Here is a 16,370-nt window from a genome sequence, read left to right on the forward strand (position 1 = left end):
CAGGGTGTGTGCACTTACAACTTTACTAGGTAATGCTAAACTGGTCTCCAAAGCAGCTGTGTCAATTTTACTGCCACCAGCAGTGTCTAAGAATTCCCTTTGCTCCACATCCTAACTCTTGGTATTGTCATTTGGTAGTAAAAATGTGATGGGTATGTAGTAGTATTTCATTGTGGTTTTAATTTACATTTCCCTCACTACCAGCAGCGTTTAACATCTTTCCATATGTTTATTGACTATTAGGATTTCTCTTTTGTGAAGTACCTGTTCAAAAGTTTCATCTATTTTTAATTGGGTTTCTTTTTTTTAATGATTCCCAAAAGTTATTTTATATTCTGGATATTATTCTGTGGGTGATAAGTACTACAAATATATTCTTCCAGTTTGTGGTAAGCCTTTTCACACTTTTCAATTTGTCTCTGATGAACAGAAGTTCTTAATTTGTATAAATTCAAGGTAAAATTTATTAGTCTTTTCCTTTAAAATGCTTTGTGTCTTGTTAAAAAAAAAACCTCACCTACTGCAAGATCATGAAGGCAGTCTCCTATATTCCATTTTAAAAGTCTTATCTCTTTGCCTTTCACAATCTACCTGAAATTGATTTCTGTGTATTATACAAACGGGAATCTAACTCTCCCGACTCCATTATTGAAAGTTTACCTTCCCCCCACTGATCTGCTATAACACACTGTCATATATCAAGCGTTTATACAGCATTCATTTTTTTCTAGGTTCTTTATGATGTTCCATCTTCCCATTTGAATATTCCTGTGACAATTCCACATTCTCTTAATTACTAGTTTTATAATACATTTTGATATCGACCTTATCCTTCTTGGAGAGTGCCTTGGCTATTCTCAATTTTTTACATTTCCATATAAATTTTAGATTCAGCTTATCAAGTTCACAAAATTAACAAACAAATAATACACAAAGAAACAAAACCTCCTGTTAGGATATACATCAATTTGTAGAGAACCAATATTTTTACAATACTGAGTCTTCCAATCCATAAGTGAGGTTCTCTTTCCTGTAAGTCTTCTTGAATGTTTTCCAGTAAAATTTAAAATGTTCTCCATAGTGGACTTGTATATCTTTGTAAGATTTATTCCTAAGCCATGAGTACTAAAAAATATGAAGTATTCATTTACCAGATCATTAATTCTCTATTCTCCCGAATCCAATCTGCTACTAAACCCATACACTGAGTTCTTAATTTTTTTCTTTTTTTTTTTTTTGAGGAAGATTAGCCCTGAGCTAACATCTGCCACCAATTCTCTTTTTTTTTTTATTAAAGATTTTATTTTTTTCCTTTTTCTCCCCAAAGCCCCCTAGTACATAGTTTTATATTCTTCGTTGTGGGTCCTTCTAGTTGTGGCACGTGGGACGCTGTCTCAGCGTGGTTTGATGAACAGTGCCATGTCCACGCCCAGGATTCAAACCAACGAAACACTGGGCCGCCTGCAGCGGAGTGTGAGAACTTAACCACTCGGCCATGGGGCCAGCCCCCAATCCTCCTCTTTTTTGATGAGGAAGATTGGCCCTGAGGTAACATCCATGCCCATCTTCCTCTACTTTATATGTGGGACGCCTACCACAGCATGGCTTGACAAGCAGTGCATAGGTCCGCACCTGGGATCCGAACGGGTGAACCCTGGGCCACCGAAGCGGAATGTATGAACTTAACTGCTGCACCACGGGGCTGGCCCCCTGAGTTCTTAATTTCTATTTCAGTTTTCAGTTCTAATATTTCCACTTGGTTCTTTCTTAATACAATTCTCCATCTTGGAACATATTAATCACAATCATTTTCAAGTCTGTGCCTGATAACTGAGTTTCCTGGGGGTGGCAGTATCCTGTTTCTATTTGTCTTTTATTCCTCTTTTTCCTCTTTCTTGATGTACTTGATAGTTTTAAACTGTATGTAGGACATTGTTTGTGAAAAATTACAGGGGCTCTATCCATCATCTTCCTCCAGTAAGGGTTCTCCCTCTCCTCTGGCAGGCAGATACCGTGAGAATCGCCTTAATATAATGACGGACTGAGCTGATGCAAGTCTGGGGTTTTGTAAGGCTCATTCTGCCTGAGTTCCCACTCTTGGGGTGTATTCCTCCAATGGCATCAACTAAGAGCCTTAGGATGTTTACTTATACCCCTCCTCCTTGATAAGGTTCCCAACTCCTACTGCCTCCTCAACCTGAGACTGCTGAGAACCTGGCTGTGCTTTTCAGAGGCTTTCTGCTTGGCTTCTCAGCATCTTGTCTTCGAAGTTTAGGAATTCAGCATATCCCATGAGGGGGAAACTGAGATTATCTGGTTTAATTCTTTGTAGCTTCCTCTTCTCCAAAATCTTGGCTCCTAAAGTACTGGCTATATTGGCAGACAGAAGAGAGATTTTCTTTTCAGCCTTGCGAGACTGTTAGAAACTCTGCAGGCCTCTTTGCCTCTTAGCTAAGGCCCTCTGCCCAGATTCTCAAGCTCTCACCCTATACCAAGAATCAGTAAATAGCCCCAGAGAAACTGGCAGCATATTGGCTCATCTCTTTGCAGTCCCCTTCTCTATAGGATCTTGGCCCTTTAAGTCCTGACTGCCTCAACAGCTCTCCAAAGCCTTCCGTAGATGTTGCTTGTACCGTGTTTGACTTTTCCAGTTATTTTTGATAGGAAGTCTGGTCTGCCAGAGCTATACCATCAGAGGCAGAAAGAGAAGTTCCTACTACTACTACTTCTTGATAGGAATGCTTTGAGTAATGAGATTTGAATAGTTTCACAAATATATGCCACCAGTATACTATTTTTTAATGCACTTCCCACTATGTGAATTCTACCTGTTCTCAAAGGTTCAACTCCAGCAAATAAAATAGTGACTATGCATATTCTGTAAATTACCAAGCTCTAGACAAATAAAAGATCTATTTCTTTTGGGGAGCCTTTTCTGATTACCAGGCTCAGTGATCAGTGATCTTACCCATCCTCCTTGGAATCTTCTTTGAGTGTTAACAGAAAGTAGTTGCTAGTGAGAAAAATATATAAAATACAACAAATTCACAGAACACTGTTAATACTTACATGTTTCCATTCATGCAGATAAGGAAGATATATCTTCCCATTTGCATCAACATGTTTTCCTGTTTTAATAGTCATTGAACTCGTAGGCTTAACAAAACAGATAGGGGGATTATATGGGTATGTGTCCAGCAGCCACAGGCATATTGGAATATTATATATATTACCTGCGAGACAAAGAAAACTTTAGTTACTCTATATTTATTATTTTTCAATAATGGCTCAGCAAGAGAGAGCTACAACTAAGCAATGCTTACAAAAATAATCACAACAAATATTTTATGTCTCATACTTCTGTTTAAGATCAGTTTCTCAAATTTTCAGTTTGTAAAATACATCAGCAGGATTAAGGAACTAATTGATCAGTACTCTGCTAGTGTCTGCTTGCTGCTGTAAAAACATTCTTCACGAATTATCTTCTGGCTCACTCTATTCTTTGGTACTTGACTCTTGTCAAATTTCAGTTAATAAGGTTCACTGGGAAAGGATACAGAAGGAAGATCGTGGATTACGGGGTCCTATCAGAAAGTGATATCATAAGCTAGACTTGACACTCCCTCCCAAAGCCAGACTATAAGACCTAACTCAGCTGTCAAAGAGATGCTGATTGGTGGCCACAGTTTGACCAAGCATGTCGCATTGTCAGTGTTAGTTATTCAGAATCAATGATGTCACCTCCTTCTCTGTACTTTACGTAAGAGAAGTTCTCAGTTGAGAAATTTGACTATATAGAGTCAAAATGAACAGTGTTTCAAAGGGTCCAACAGACTTAATATATTGAACAGAAACCACAGCCTCTGCTTACTAAGCTCAAAGTGCAATGTCCCAAGTAAGCACGTGTATCACGTAACATAATTCAGATACATTTCTTCCCTTAGAAACAGTTTCACTTCATATAAGTACATACACATAAATTTCACTTAAAGAAATCAGACAGTTGTAGGACTTTGGTTTTTTTACCCAAAACTACCTCTGTAATGAAAAAAACTCTGAAAGAATATATCCTAATGCATAAAATGTAAGTTTATTTTACCCCCCAGAATTCTTTGATTTGTGAAAATGAATTCTGTAGAATTACTTAGGCTTAGGAACTAGAATGTATGAAAAATGGTGAGGAAGTAGGGAAAGTTTAGCTTAAAGTTCATATATACACACACACACACACATATAAATGTCTTTAATTATGTCTACCATAGTTTCCTGCCTCCCTCTTCCCCTCATATGCCTATTTCTCTCACCAGAGTTTATTTCCTGAGGGCAAAGGCAAAGTCAGTAATCCTGAATTTTACTCAGTCCTCCCTAAATTTATCATACTTGCTTTATACAATGCTGATGCACAAATGTTTTTTCCCTCTGCCTGGATATCCCTTCTGTTATGAATAGTTGACTCATCCTTTAATACCAAGTTCAAATGTTATTTCCTCCATGATCTTCCCACGTGGTCTTGTTCTCCTCTGTAATCTCATAGCACCTTTATATTTTACTATTCTATAGCAGCTATAGAATATTATAAATATCTATTTATTCCCTCTGTTTACCCTATTCATGTAGGTGCTTCCAGTGAAGGTATATCATTTACTCTTCTTTGTATCCATAGCCCCTATAATGTATGCCTCATGCACAGTAGGTAATATATAAACTCAATGAGTACGTTACGGAGACACAGGTCTCAGCTAGTCATAAGCAATAATTAACAGAGCTGTCCAAAACCAGAATAGTTGTTTATGAAGATGAACGCTTCCTTATCACTGTAAGTATTCCAGCAGAGGGTGGCTGACTGGCTAACAGAGACGTCATTACCCATTATCAGCATTATCACCATTACAACCATAAATAATAACTACCTTTTTGATATCTGTTTATTATATACCAGGCCCTGTACCAAGTCCTTTTTACATTCACAATGAATTATTTTTGAGTTAGGTACTATTATTCAAATGTTTTAGATGCCCATTGTCACAAAACTGATAGATTAAGATGACACCTTATTCTGCCCTGACTTTCAAGCCTCTGTCTTAGCCACTATATCATACAGCTTCCCACTGTCGGAAAAGTCTGAGCCGGGTAGGAGGCCGAGGTATCTAAGATCCCCTTCTAGTTCTAAGATTCACTGAGTCTATGAAACATCAAACTCTTCCAGCATACTGAGGGACTCAATTGTTGAAATACCTTGGTAGAGAAGGGGAAAAAAAGCTGAGTATTGGGTGCTGCTGCCAAATAAAGTTCAACTAGAACAGAAGTTACAATTTCTACTTCATTGTGAAAGTCATTAAGAATGCAGGTTTAATTTACTTATAACTCCTTGGCAACAAATTATAAGAGTCAAAATGCATCTATACCGGAAACATAAATTACATAAGACACTTACCTCGATAAGGCACAGGAATTGTTCCAGTGAGGTTCATTAGTTCCCTGGAACTGCCATCATTAAAAACTAAAAGGAAAGAACAAGGATTTAATCACGAGCATTTTTGCAGATACTCCCATATAAGTTTATTCTTTCAGAAACACTGGTTAAAACTCATTATTACCCTTGAAAGGGGCTAACTTGTTAATCTATCATCCATTTTGTCCAATGACAAAGTATCCTTTGTCGATTCACTCAATGGGATCAGCTTTTCGATGAGTAAAGAAAAGATGCTTTGAATTACTTGGAAAAATGGATGAGTGCTACAGTCCCAGTAAATATGAGCTCTGAGTGCCCAACTAACATGATTCCAAAATTACCTAAAAATCACTGTCAACTGATACCATACTAAATGCTAACCTACTATCATTACATTTTAGATTCCCCAGACGTTTATCCTCACTCACTGTCATTCTCAATCCTAATGTAGTATCAAACCACAGTGTTAAAAAAAGTTTTCACAAATAGATACGTCTTCTTTTAATACAAGTATTTCTCACATCACACAAGTTTTTCTATCTATAATTCATTAATTAGGGCACGTAATTTGTATTACATGGACTGCTATTATTTGTAATAACGATTTGAAATTAACACAGTATCACACAGGGAAAAGGCTATAATGTACAGTATAAGAACACAGAACTGGACTCTTGACCTCAGTTCTTTTACTTACTATTACTTTATTTTATTTACTTTATTTTATTTACTTTATTTACTTACTATTACTATTGACAATTACAAACTGTGCTGGAAATTACCTTGATCTTGCACTTTTTTTTAAACCATCTTATTTAAATTTAGGTGTTTATTTACTCTAAAGGCATGCTGATGACAACGGATTAGACTTGGTCAAGATACATAAGATTTGTTCAATGATTTGTTCAATGGAGTCTTTGTCAGTTTTGATCAACATATTTATTCTTTTAGCGTGCAGTAAGAACTATACACTTACAGTAAAGTTCTGGCTCCAGGTACTTTTTCCTGCATGGAAGCCATTTTTAAACTAACTCTAATTTTGGTAATATGAGGTTTTTTGTGGATCTAAGTATCACAGTACAGTATGTGGACAGAAAGGAGAATCTTCGTGCCCTAGGTTTGGGAGAGGACTTCGGTTCATGTCTTTGTTGTTCAGGAAGTTCAGGACTAACTGCCCCTCTGTGCCTCCCACCTTTTTCAAAGCCCCAGGGCTGAGTGGAGATCGGAGAGAGAGTCTCAGCTACAGAATTTAGCTCCCTGCCCTCAGTGCCAAGGGCCTGTCAGGAGGCAGCATGGGTTTTCCCTTGGTGCTGGCACATTAGGTGTTTACAAGGAGACAGGGTTGGGGACATTATGTTAGGATTGGTGAGGACAAAAAGACTATTTAAAAAAAAAGAACAATTCTAGGTATTGCCATTTCTTACTTAAATCCCAACTTTATTTCACCTCAATAGAAAGTGGACACAAACTGTCAGGTACCTGCTCTATAGAGTTAAGGACCGTATTTCAAAAATGTTTTCCTCATCTACAAAATGAAAAGGATAATTTAGAATATAGTTTTGCAAAATGTGTTCCTAAGAATTTAGAGATATGCTGAGAAGAAGAAAAGGATTCAGCAGTTAATTAACTTCAGGACATACTGTACAATATATTCTCTTCTCTTCCCTCTTGGTGAGGCCTAACACATTAGCATATTAAAGGCTCTCAGAAATCTGACTGCAAAGAAACTCATTTAATTCTGTTTAATCAATAATTGCTCAAATTTAACCACAGAATCCCTCCACACCCCCAGGCAACATTCTTCACAGCTATGGATAATACTTTGGGAAACGATGGACTAAACTATCTTTAAGATCCCCTCTGGGTCTAAATTTGCATAGTTTTAAGCTAGAGTATTTTTTAAAAACTTAAAATAACTAAAACAATGTAAAATGTTATTATTAGATCTTGTAATTTCCTATCCCCCCATCACTTTTATTAGGTGGAGGTTCAATCCTACAATGGAAAACCCAACAAATTTAAAAGGAAAATCGGTAAACTACAATCATTAACAAAAAGAGTAAACTCAAAGTACAGTAATTGGTATTTTTATTATATAAACTCACCATATGAATCCACTACAGGTTTGAGATCTTTGTATAAAGTAATAACGTTGACAGTTTCACGTACAGTTAGGTCTCTGTATTTGTACTGAAAAGCAAAATTACACAAGAATTTAGTTTAAAACCAATGCACATATTTTACCGCTAATTTTCTTAAAGTCTTATTTTCTTAATAGCACCCTTCTTAAAAGTATAATGATTCTCACTAATCACTAACATTAAGTAAAGCCTGAAAGAACCTCAACAGCTTTCTCTCCTGCCACCTATTCAAGCCCTTTACTCACCTCCATTTTAGCTCCTTTCCAACTTAAAAGGCCTTCCACCAAATCAAATCTTAATCATTCTCAAAGACTTAGCCCACATCTCTCTCCCTCTTCTCAATGAATCCTGTTCCAGAATTCCCTTTAGCCTATAATGATCTCTCCCTTTCCTTTAAATTTCAGCATTTATTGTCAATACCAACTATTTTGCAATTTATCTTGCCGTATCGTATTTTCACACCCCCAGCTAGTACCACTCCACTCCAGAGAAACTAGAAACCTGGCTTACACACTCTTGGCAGAGTAGGGGATCAGGAGGTGGGGACTCTGATCTCCACGTGATCACAATACATTGAAGCTTGCCAGCTGACAAGCTCTATCCACACACACAAAGCTGTCAATCACCTTTCAGTGTCTCTCTTAAAAAGGAGCAGTCAGCTACTCCAAAAAGAAAGACTCCAAAAAGCAGGATGAAGACCAAAGCAGAAAAGAAGGAACTAAGAAGCAATAGAAATAACACAAGGAGCAGAAGAAAACTTCAAAAAGAATTAGCATTAATTACTCCAAAGAAAGAAGAAATGATATTGTATTCATGAAACAAGAACAGAGAAGGAGGACTCTTGGACATAAAAAATATGAGAAGAGAAATAATGTAGAACTGAAATTTCGCAAGGTTGTAAACTATCACAACCTCAATAAAAAATAAAATAGGAAAAAAAATTAGAAGTTAATAACTAAGACACAGATGTCCACAAACAAAGAAACCAACAGACAAAAACAAAACAGGTGTCCAAATATAAACACACACACACACACACACACACAGACACACTTTCATATAATTGTTTTAATAAAGAGAAATCAAAATGGAAATTTTTAAATTTAAAAAAAATGTGAGAAGAGAAACAACACATTCAGTAGAAGGATTAGAATATAAAGTCAAAGAAATCTCACAGAGACTAGCACAAAAAGAGTGACAGACAATAAGGGAGAAAATACAAGAAAAATTAGGGAATAAATTCAGGAGGTCTACTCAAAGGCATCTCTTCAGCATTTCTTGCCCTCTTCCAATCTGAAGCACCAAATTTTCCATGCTAAGGGATCAGTACTATTAGCATACAAACATACTATTTCTTCCATCTTATCCACACAAACATACACATTCCTGCCCTCCTTTCCCCCCTCTATGTATAACCACACTTCTCTCAAGTCCCCTTTATAGCAAAAACTCCTGCAAGGAGGTGCCTACATTTGCTGTCTTTGACTGCTCTCTTCCTATTCCCTTTTTAAGCCTTTTTATTACGGAACATTTCAAACATATCCCAAAGTAGACAGAACAGTATAATGCATCCTGCATCCAGCTTCAACAATAAGCAACTCATAGCCAAGCTTATTTAATCTATAACCTCATTCACCTTCCCTTCCTCCTGTATTATTCTGAAGCAAATCGTCACATCCTATCCTACCATCCATAAATATTTTAGTATATATGTTTAAAAGATAAGAACTTTTAAAAAACCCACAACATCATCACACTAAAATAACCACTATTTCCTTAATATCATCCAATACGCACTCTCATGTCATATATTTTTTAGTTTGAATCGAGATCCAAATAAAGTCCACACATTGCAATTTGTTAAAATATCCTTTAGGTCTCTTTTAATCTATAGATTCTCTCTTCCACCCCTCTTTTTTGGTAACAGCTTCATTGGTATATTATTCACATACCACATAATTCGTAAATTTGAAGTGAATTATAATAAGTTAAATGGTTTTTAGTACATTCAGTGTTGTGCAACCACCACCATAATCAATTTCAGAACATTTTCATCACTCCTAAGAGAAACTTGTACTCGTTAGCAATCACCCCGTCATTCCACTTGCCCCTCACCCCCCCCATTCACCCTAGACAACCACTAATCTACTCTATTTCTCTGCTGATTTGCCTATTCTGGACATTTCTTATAAATGGAATCATATAATTTGTGGTCATTTATGACTAGCTTCTTTCACTTAGCATGTTTTCAAGGTACATCCATGTTGTAGAATGTATTCGTACTTCATTCCTTTTATGGCTGAATAATATGCCATTATTATTAAATATATCACATTTTATTTATCTACTTATCAGCTGATGGGCCCATTTCTATTTTTACCCCTTGGAATTTATTTGTTGTAGAAATCAGTTCATTTGTCCTATAGAGGCTCCCATGGTTTCAATTTTAATTGCATCCCCTTAGTGTAGTTTAATATATATGCTCCTATGCCCTCTGCACTTTCTGTGAATTAGGAGTGATTTGGAAGTTATTCTCTTGGTCATGATTTTTTCTAAATTTTACTCCTCCCCACACCCCACCCCAAGCAAGATCATTTCATTTCACAGATGGCAGTGATTTTACATCAGGGAACACATGATAGCTGGGGATCTCTCTGTGACATCAGCAACCACTGATGCTCAATGCCTAGATCTATTCTCTTCAAACCCATTCCAATCACGCTTTTGCACTTTCACTGAAATTGCTCATCAAGGTCACCAATAACCGCCACATGGCCACATGCAATGGCCAATTCTCAGTCTTCATCTTAACCTATCAGCAACATTTGACCAAGTTGATTTCTCCTCTTAAAACATGTTCTTCACTTGATTTTCAGGACACCACTGCTCGTTTTCTTCCTCTGTGGCTGCTCCTTCTCAGTCTCTTTGCTGGTTCTTTTACTTCTCCTAACCTCTTAACATTATTGAGTCCCAGGGTTCAGTCCTTGGTCCTCTTTTCTATCTAAACTCATTCCTTTGGTGATCTCCTTCATAGCTTTAAATACCATTTATAGCTGATAACTCCCAAATTAAACATTCCAGTCTGAACCTCTTCCCTGAATTCCAGACATATATATCCAACTGCCAATTCGACATCTCCACTTGGATATCTAAGAATGTCAAATTTAACATGATCAAAAACGAACTCCCTATCTTCCCCCAAATCTACTCCTCCTACAGTTTTCCTCATCTACATCCTTCCAGCTGCTCAGGCCAAAAACCTTGAAGTTATCCTTGATGCCTCACTTCCCTTCTCATCAACAATGAAAATCCTGTTAGCTCTACCTTCAAAAATATCCAGAATCTGATCACTTCTGACTACCTCCATAGCTATGATCCTGGTCTAAGCCACCATCAGCTGTCACCTAGGTTCCTGCAGCAGCCTCTTTATAGGTGTCTCTGCCTCTCTAGTCTCGACACTGCAATGGAGCAATACTGTTAAAAGTTAAAACAGATCGACGGCTTCCCATTATACTCCAAGTAAATGCCAAAGTCTTACAATGGCCTGCAAGACCCTCCAAAACCTCCCAGAGCTTTATTTCCCACCGCTTTCCCCCTTGCTCACTCCAGTCCAGACGCCTTAGTCTCCTTTGTTGTTCCTCTATCATGCATGACAAACTTCTGTCTCAGAGTCTTTGCACTTGTTTTTCTTTCTTTCTGGAATGTTCTTCCTCTGGATTGTTTCAGTTTGCTTCCTCATCTCTTTCAGGTCTGTGCTCAAATAGCTCTTCTCAGAAAGGCCTTCCTTTACTGTTCTGTAAAACTGCAGCCCCTCCCATCTTCACCCCCAGCACTCTCTATTTCCCTCTTCCGCTTTATTTTTTTTCCAAAGCACTTACCACCTTCCAACACACTACTCGATGTACTTTTTGGGCTGCCTGTTGCCTTCTACGAGAATTTAAATTCCAAAAGTACAGTGAGGTTTTCTGTCTGATTGTTCACTGTTGTATCCTTAGCACTAAAACAGTGGGAGATGCAGAGCAACCTTTAACAGGTCAGCTCTCTTCTACCTCTGCAGGAGTGACGCCACCTCTGGGAATGCTGCACGTTAACTCTGGAAGAACACAGGTAGCTGTCTGTATGAACAATCTGAAGTAGAGTTATTTGTGTAAGGCAAGACAGACTAACAGCTTAAACATACCTCTGTTAACTGCTAAAATGATGACAGAGAAGGATGTTAATACATTTAAGTTGGGAGCTAAGATAATGCTCAAAGCAAACAATTATCTGTAATAACATATAAAAAGACATAAGGCAAGGGAGGTGGCCCAGAGTACCATGACAGGTATGAGATCCCACAATCAGAGGAAACAACCATCACCCTAGCAATCTATCCAGGGTCCCAGCTAACAACTCCCACATGGGACCACACCTAACTGAAAGGGTAACACTGAAGCTAGCCCCCCACCAGGAGCAAGAACTCCACAAACTGCTTCTATTATCCTCCTTACAATTCCTACCTTTTATTCACAGGCTGGAGAGAAAAGATGCTGATACTCAGAAGTGACATCATCACTTGTAGGAGACTCAGTTTTTCAGATATTGGGCCAAGAACCAAAACATAGGTAGAATGCCCTCTCCCACCTCTCCCCTATCTGCTTTTTTTGTTCTTAGGGTAAAAAGAGGTTGGAGAAGGCAGGTGGAAGTATAAAATATCTTATAAAGATGCCCTGCCTCTGTCTTTGAAGGCAAGTTCCCTCAAGAGGAAGCTTACAAAATTTAATTATGGTTTCTAAAATTCACACCAATATTTGAACATTCTTGTCCTTATATATAAATACTTGTACATATACAGTGAGGAATAAACCTTACTGACTATGTTATCAATTTAAAAACAAAAAATGGCACAGAACAGTTACTCTTCAGTCATATAGTATGTAAAACAACATACTGTTTTTTAAAAAATGGTATATAAATGTTACAACACAGACTTGGGTCACAACCCTCTAGGGCTCCCCAAAACCTCCTCTACAATTAAGGATAACTACTTTATCAAAAGAAAATCAAGAAGCCTAGAAGATATGATCAGACAACCAAGAGATGCTTTATTTAGAAAACTGTCACTTCGTCTTTAGAAGTTATTTGCTTTTCAACCAAAGACTATGGGCGATCTCATTGGGAAAAAAGTATATTTTTCAAAGAAATAAGTTTATACATAACAGTGTGTTTTATTAATACTGAAAATTGCTTAAACTACTTCGATTTTGACCATTCTTCCTTTGACACAAGTATCAACAGCTACCCCGCTGGACTGGAGAAGAGTCCAGGCTCAATCACGTCACAGACACCTCATTCCAATTAGCTTCAGTAAACTGAAAACAACAACAACAAAAAACCCACTCAGTCCACTGTGGCATCGGGTGCCACATCTGAAGTAATTATCAAAATAACCCACGGCTTTGAAATACAAAATGCCTATCTGCTTTTTAAAAAATACACCTCTCTTGAACTGTGAAGATGATAAATTAAGTTCAAAGCAAATGAATTCGCGTTCTAAGAAGCACACAATTAAAGGTGGTTACTCTTAGCAAATCGAAGTCTCTGAAACGGTAATGGAATTCTATCGATCCCACCCGAGGGAGGGAGGCGCTGGCAGGCGGGCTTCTCCGGACGTTTTCACCTAGTGTGTTATCACTGAGCCAGCGCAGCCCGGAGTCACTGCCCGCCCGCCGGCCGGCACTGAGCTGTGTGCGGAATACAAACCCAGAAGGACACGGTCCCCGGGGCCGGAGGGAAGGGCGAAGACGGACGGACGCCTCCACTGGGACAGGCGTGGAGGACGACTGCCCAGACCGAGAACTAAGGACAACCGCCTCTTTGTGTTTATAAAAACTGAGACGAAACTCCACCGCCCCGCCGACCGCTCCAAACTCTACCCGGAGACGAGGGCGGGCGGCAGGTGGCCTCCGCGGCGCGCCTTTGTTGATTGTCGCCGCCCCCTCCCTTCCCCGGCCCCGCAGCGGGGATTCCGGCGCCAGGCGGCAGGCATCTCGGCCCCGGGCTCGCCGAGGTGGCCGAGGACCGCCCCGGGGCTCGCGGGCCCCCGGAGGCTCGCTGGCTGGGCGGGCGCGGCGGGGAGGGGGGCGCGCCGGGCGGGAGCGCGCCGCGGCCTCACCTTGGACACCATTTTCTTGAGCTGGCTCTCCGACACCGCCATGGCGGCCGCCTCGCGACTCCCGTCCCCGCAGGCAGAGGGTCAGCCGCTCCCGGGCTGCCCAGGCCGCCCCGCACAATCTCTCACCGAGCAGCCAGCCCCCCACCACCCCGCCTCTAGCAACAGGAAGTCGGCCGCCACGACGGCGCTTCCGCTTCCCTTACGTCACTTCCGAGCTCAGCGACCGAGGCTGGGTTCCCCCAGCCCGGTCCCCGGGTGCGGTACGGGACAGGCGCCTTGGGTCCCAAGGATGAGGGCAGCCTGTTCCGACGGTCGAGACGCTGGGCTAGGCCAAGACCAGCAGGTGTTTCACTGTCTTCCTTAGACTAAGGGAGCAGGTGCAGGGACGGGAAGCGGTACGCAGGTCTTGCGAGTGAGCTTTGAAGACTGATTGATCAAGTGGGCGGGCGCTGCGCTGGGAGCCCGAAAACTCTTCTGCCACTCCCACTTGTGCTAGTGATAAAAGCAGACAAGGGCACTTCCAGCTCGGACTCAAGTGTTTTCCAACTCTAAGATGAGAAGCTTGCATGAGATGATGCCCGGGGTCTCTCTGATGATCAGCTGGTTGTGGTTTTTTTTTTTTTTTTTTATTGAGTTAATGATAGGTTACAAACGTGTGAAATTTCAGTTGTACATTAATGTTTGTCAGTCATGTTGTAGGTGCGCCACTTCACCCTTTGTGCCCACCCCCCAACCCCACCTTTCCCCTGGTATCCACTAAACTGTTCCTAGTCCATAATTTTAAATTCCTCATATGAGTGGAGTCATACACAGATTATCCTTCTCTCGCTGGCTTATTTCACTTAACATAATTCCCTCAAGGTCCATCCATGTTATTGCAAATGGAATGATTTTGTTCTGTTTTGCAGCTGAATAGTATTCTATTGTATATATGTACCACATCTTCTTTATCCATTCGTCTGTTGCTGGACACTTAGGTTGCTTCCATGTCTTGGCTATTGTAAACAGTGCTGCAATAAACATTGGGGTGCATAGGGCCTTTGGGATTGCTGACTTCAAGCTCTTTGGATAAATACCCAGTAGTGGGATGGCTGGATAGTATGGTAGTTCTATTTTTAATTTTTTGAGGAATCTCTATACTGTTTTCCATAGTGGCTGCACCAGTTTGCATTCCCACCAGCAGTGTATGAGGGTTCCTTTTTCTCCGCAACCTCTCCAACATTTGTTGCTATTAGTTTTAGATATTTTTGTCATTCTAACAGGTGTAAGGTGATATCTTAGTGTAGTTTTGATTTGCATTTCCCTGATGATCAGCGATGATGAGCATCTTTTCATGTGCCTATTGGCCATCAGTATATCTTCTTTGGAGAAATGTCTGTTCATGTCTCCAGCCCATTTTTTGTTTGGGTTGTTTGATGTTTTGTGGTTGAGTTGCGAGAGTTCTTTATATATTATGGATATTAAGCCTTTGTCAGATATATGACATGCAAATATTTTTTCCCAGTTAGTGGGTTGTTTTTTTGTTTCAATCCTGTTTTCATTTGCCTTGAAGAAGCTCTTTAATCTGATGAAGTCCCATTTGTTTATTCTTTCTATTGTTTCCCTTTCTCAGAAGGCATGGTGTCTGAAAAGATCCTTTTAATACTGATGTCAAAGAGTGTACTGCCTACGTTTTCTTCCAGAAGCCTTATGGTTTCAGGTCTCACCTTTAGGTCTTTGATCCATTTTGAGTTTATTTTGATGAATGGTGAAAAAGAATGGTCAATTTTCATTCTTTTACATGTGGCTTTCCAGTTTTCCCAGCACCATTTGTTGAAAAGACTTTCTTTTCTCCATTGTATGCCCTCAGCTCCTTTGTCAAAGATAAGCTGCCCATAGATGTGTGGTTTTATTTCTGGGCTTTCAATTCTGTTCCATTGATCTGTGCACCTGTTTTTGTACCAGTACCATGCTGTTTTGATTACTGTAGCTTTGTAGTATGTTTTGAAGTCGGATTGTGATGCCTCCCGTTTTGTTCTTTTTTCTCAGGATTGCTTTAGAAATTCGGGGTCTTTTGTTGCCCCATATGAATTGTAGGATTCTTTGTTCTGTTTCTGTGAAGAATGTCATTGGGATTCTGATTGGGATGGCGTTGAATCTGCAGATTGCTTTAGGTAGAACGGACATTTTAACTATGTTTATTCTTCCAATCCATGTACATGGAATGTCTTTCCATCTCCTTATGTCATCATCCAATTCTCTCAGAAAGGCCTTGTAATTTTCATTATATAGGTCCTTCACTTCCTTAGTTAAATTTACCCCAAGGTATTTTATTCTTTCTGTTGCGATTGTGAATGGTATTGTGTTGTTGAGTTCTTTTTCTGTTGGTTCATTACTGGAGTATAGAAATGCTACTGATTTATACAAATTGATTTTATACCCTGCAACTTTGCTGTAGTTGTTGATTACTTCTAACAGTTTTCCAATGGGTTCTTTGGGGTTTTCTATATATAAGATCATGTCGTCTGCAAACAGCGAGAGTTTCACTGCTTCCCTCCCTATTGGATTCCTTTTATTCCTTTTTCTTGCCTGATTGCTCTGGCCAGGACCTCCAGTACTATGTTAAATAAGAGTGGTGATAGAG

The 16,370-nt window shown here is 39.6% G+C and overlaps 1 protein-coding gene across 1 annotated transcript in view; it reads right to left on the reverse strand.

The window, feature by feature from the left end:
* Window positions 1-14,203, reverse strand: part of TSG101 (tumor susceptibility 101) — a 51,174-nt gene extending 36,971 nt beyond the window's left edge. Inside the window, exons 1-4 of the mRNA XM_070624458.1 lie at window positions 13,748-14,203; window positions 7,558-7,642; window positions 5,435-5,500; window positions 3,070-3,233 (exon numbers count right to left, since the gene is read on the reverse strand). Of these exons, the coding sequence (XP_070480559.1) occupies window positions 3,070-3,233; window positions 5,435-5,500; window positions 7,558-7,642; window positions 13,748-13,789 (357 nt within the window). The 5' untranslated portion in view covers window positions 13,790-14,203. The remainder of the gene's footprint in view (window positions 1-3,069; window positions 3,234-5,434; window positions 5,501-7,557; window positions 7,643-13,747) is intronic.
* Between the last annotated feature and the right edge of the window lie 2,167 nt (window positions 14,204-16,370).

This window comes from Equus przewalskii, chromosome 6 (genome assembly GCF_037783145.1).
Source record: "Equus przewalskii isolate Varuska chromosome 6, EquPr2, whole genome shotgun sequence".
NCBI lineage: Eukaryota > Metazoa > Chordata > Mammalia > Perissodactyla > Equidae > Equus > Equus przewalskii.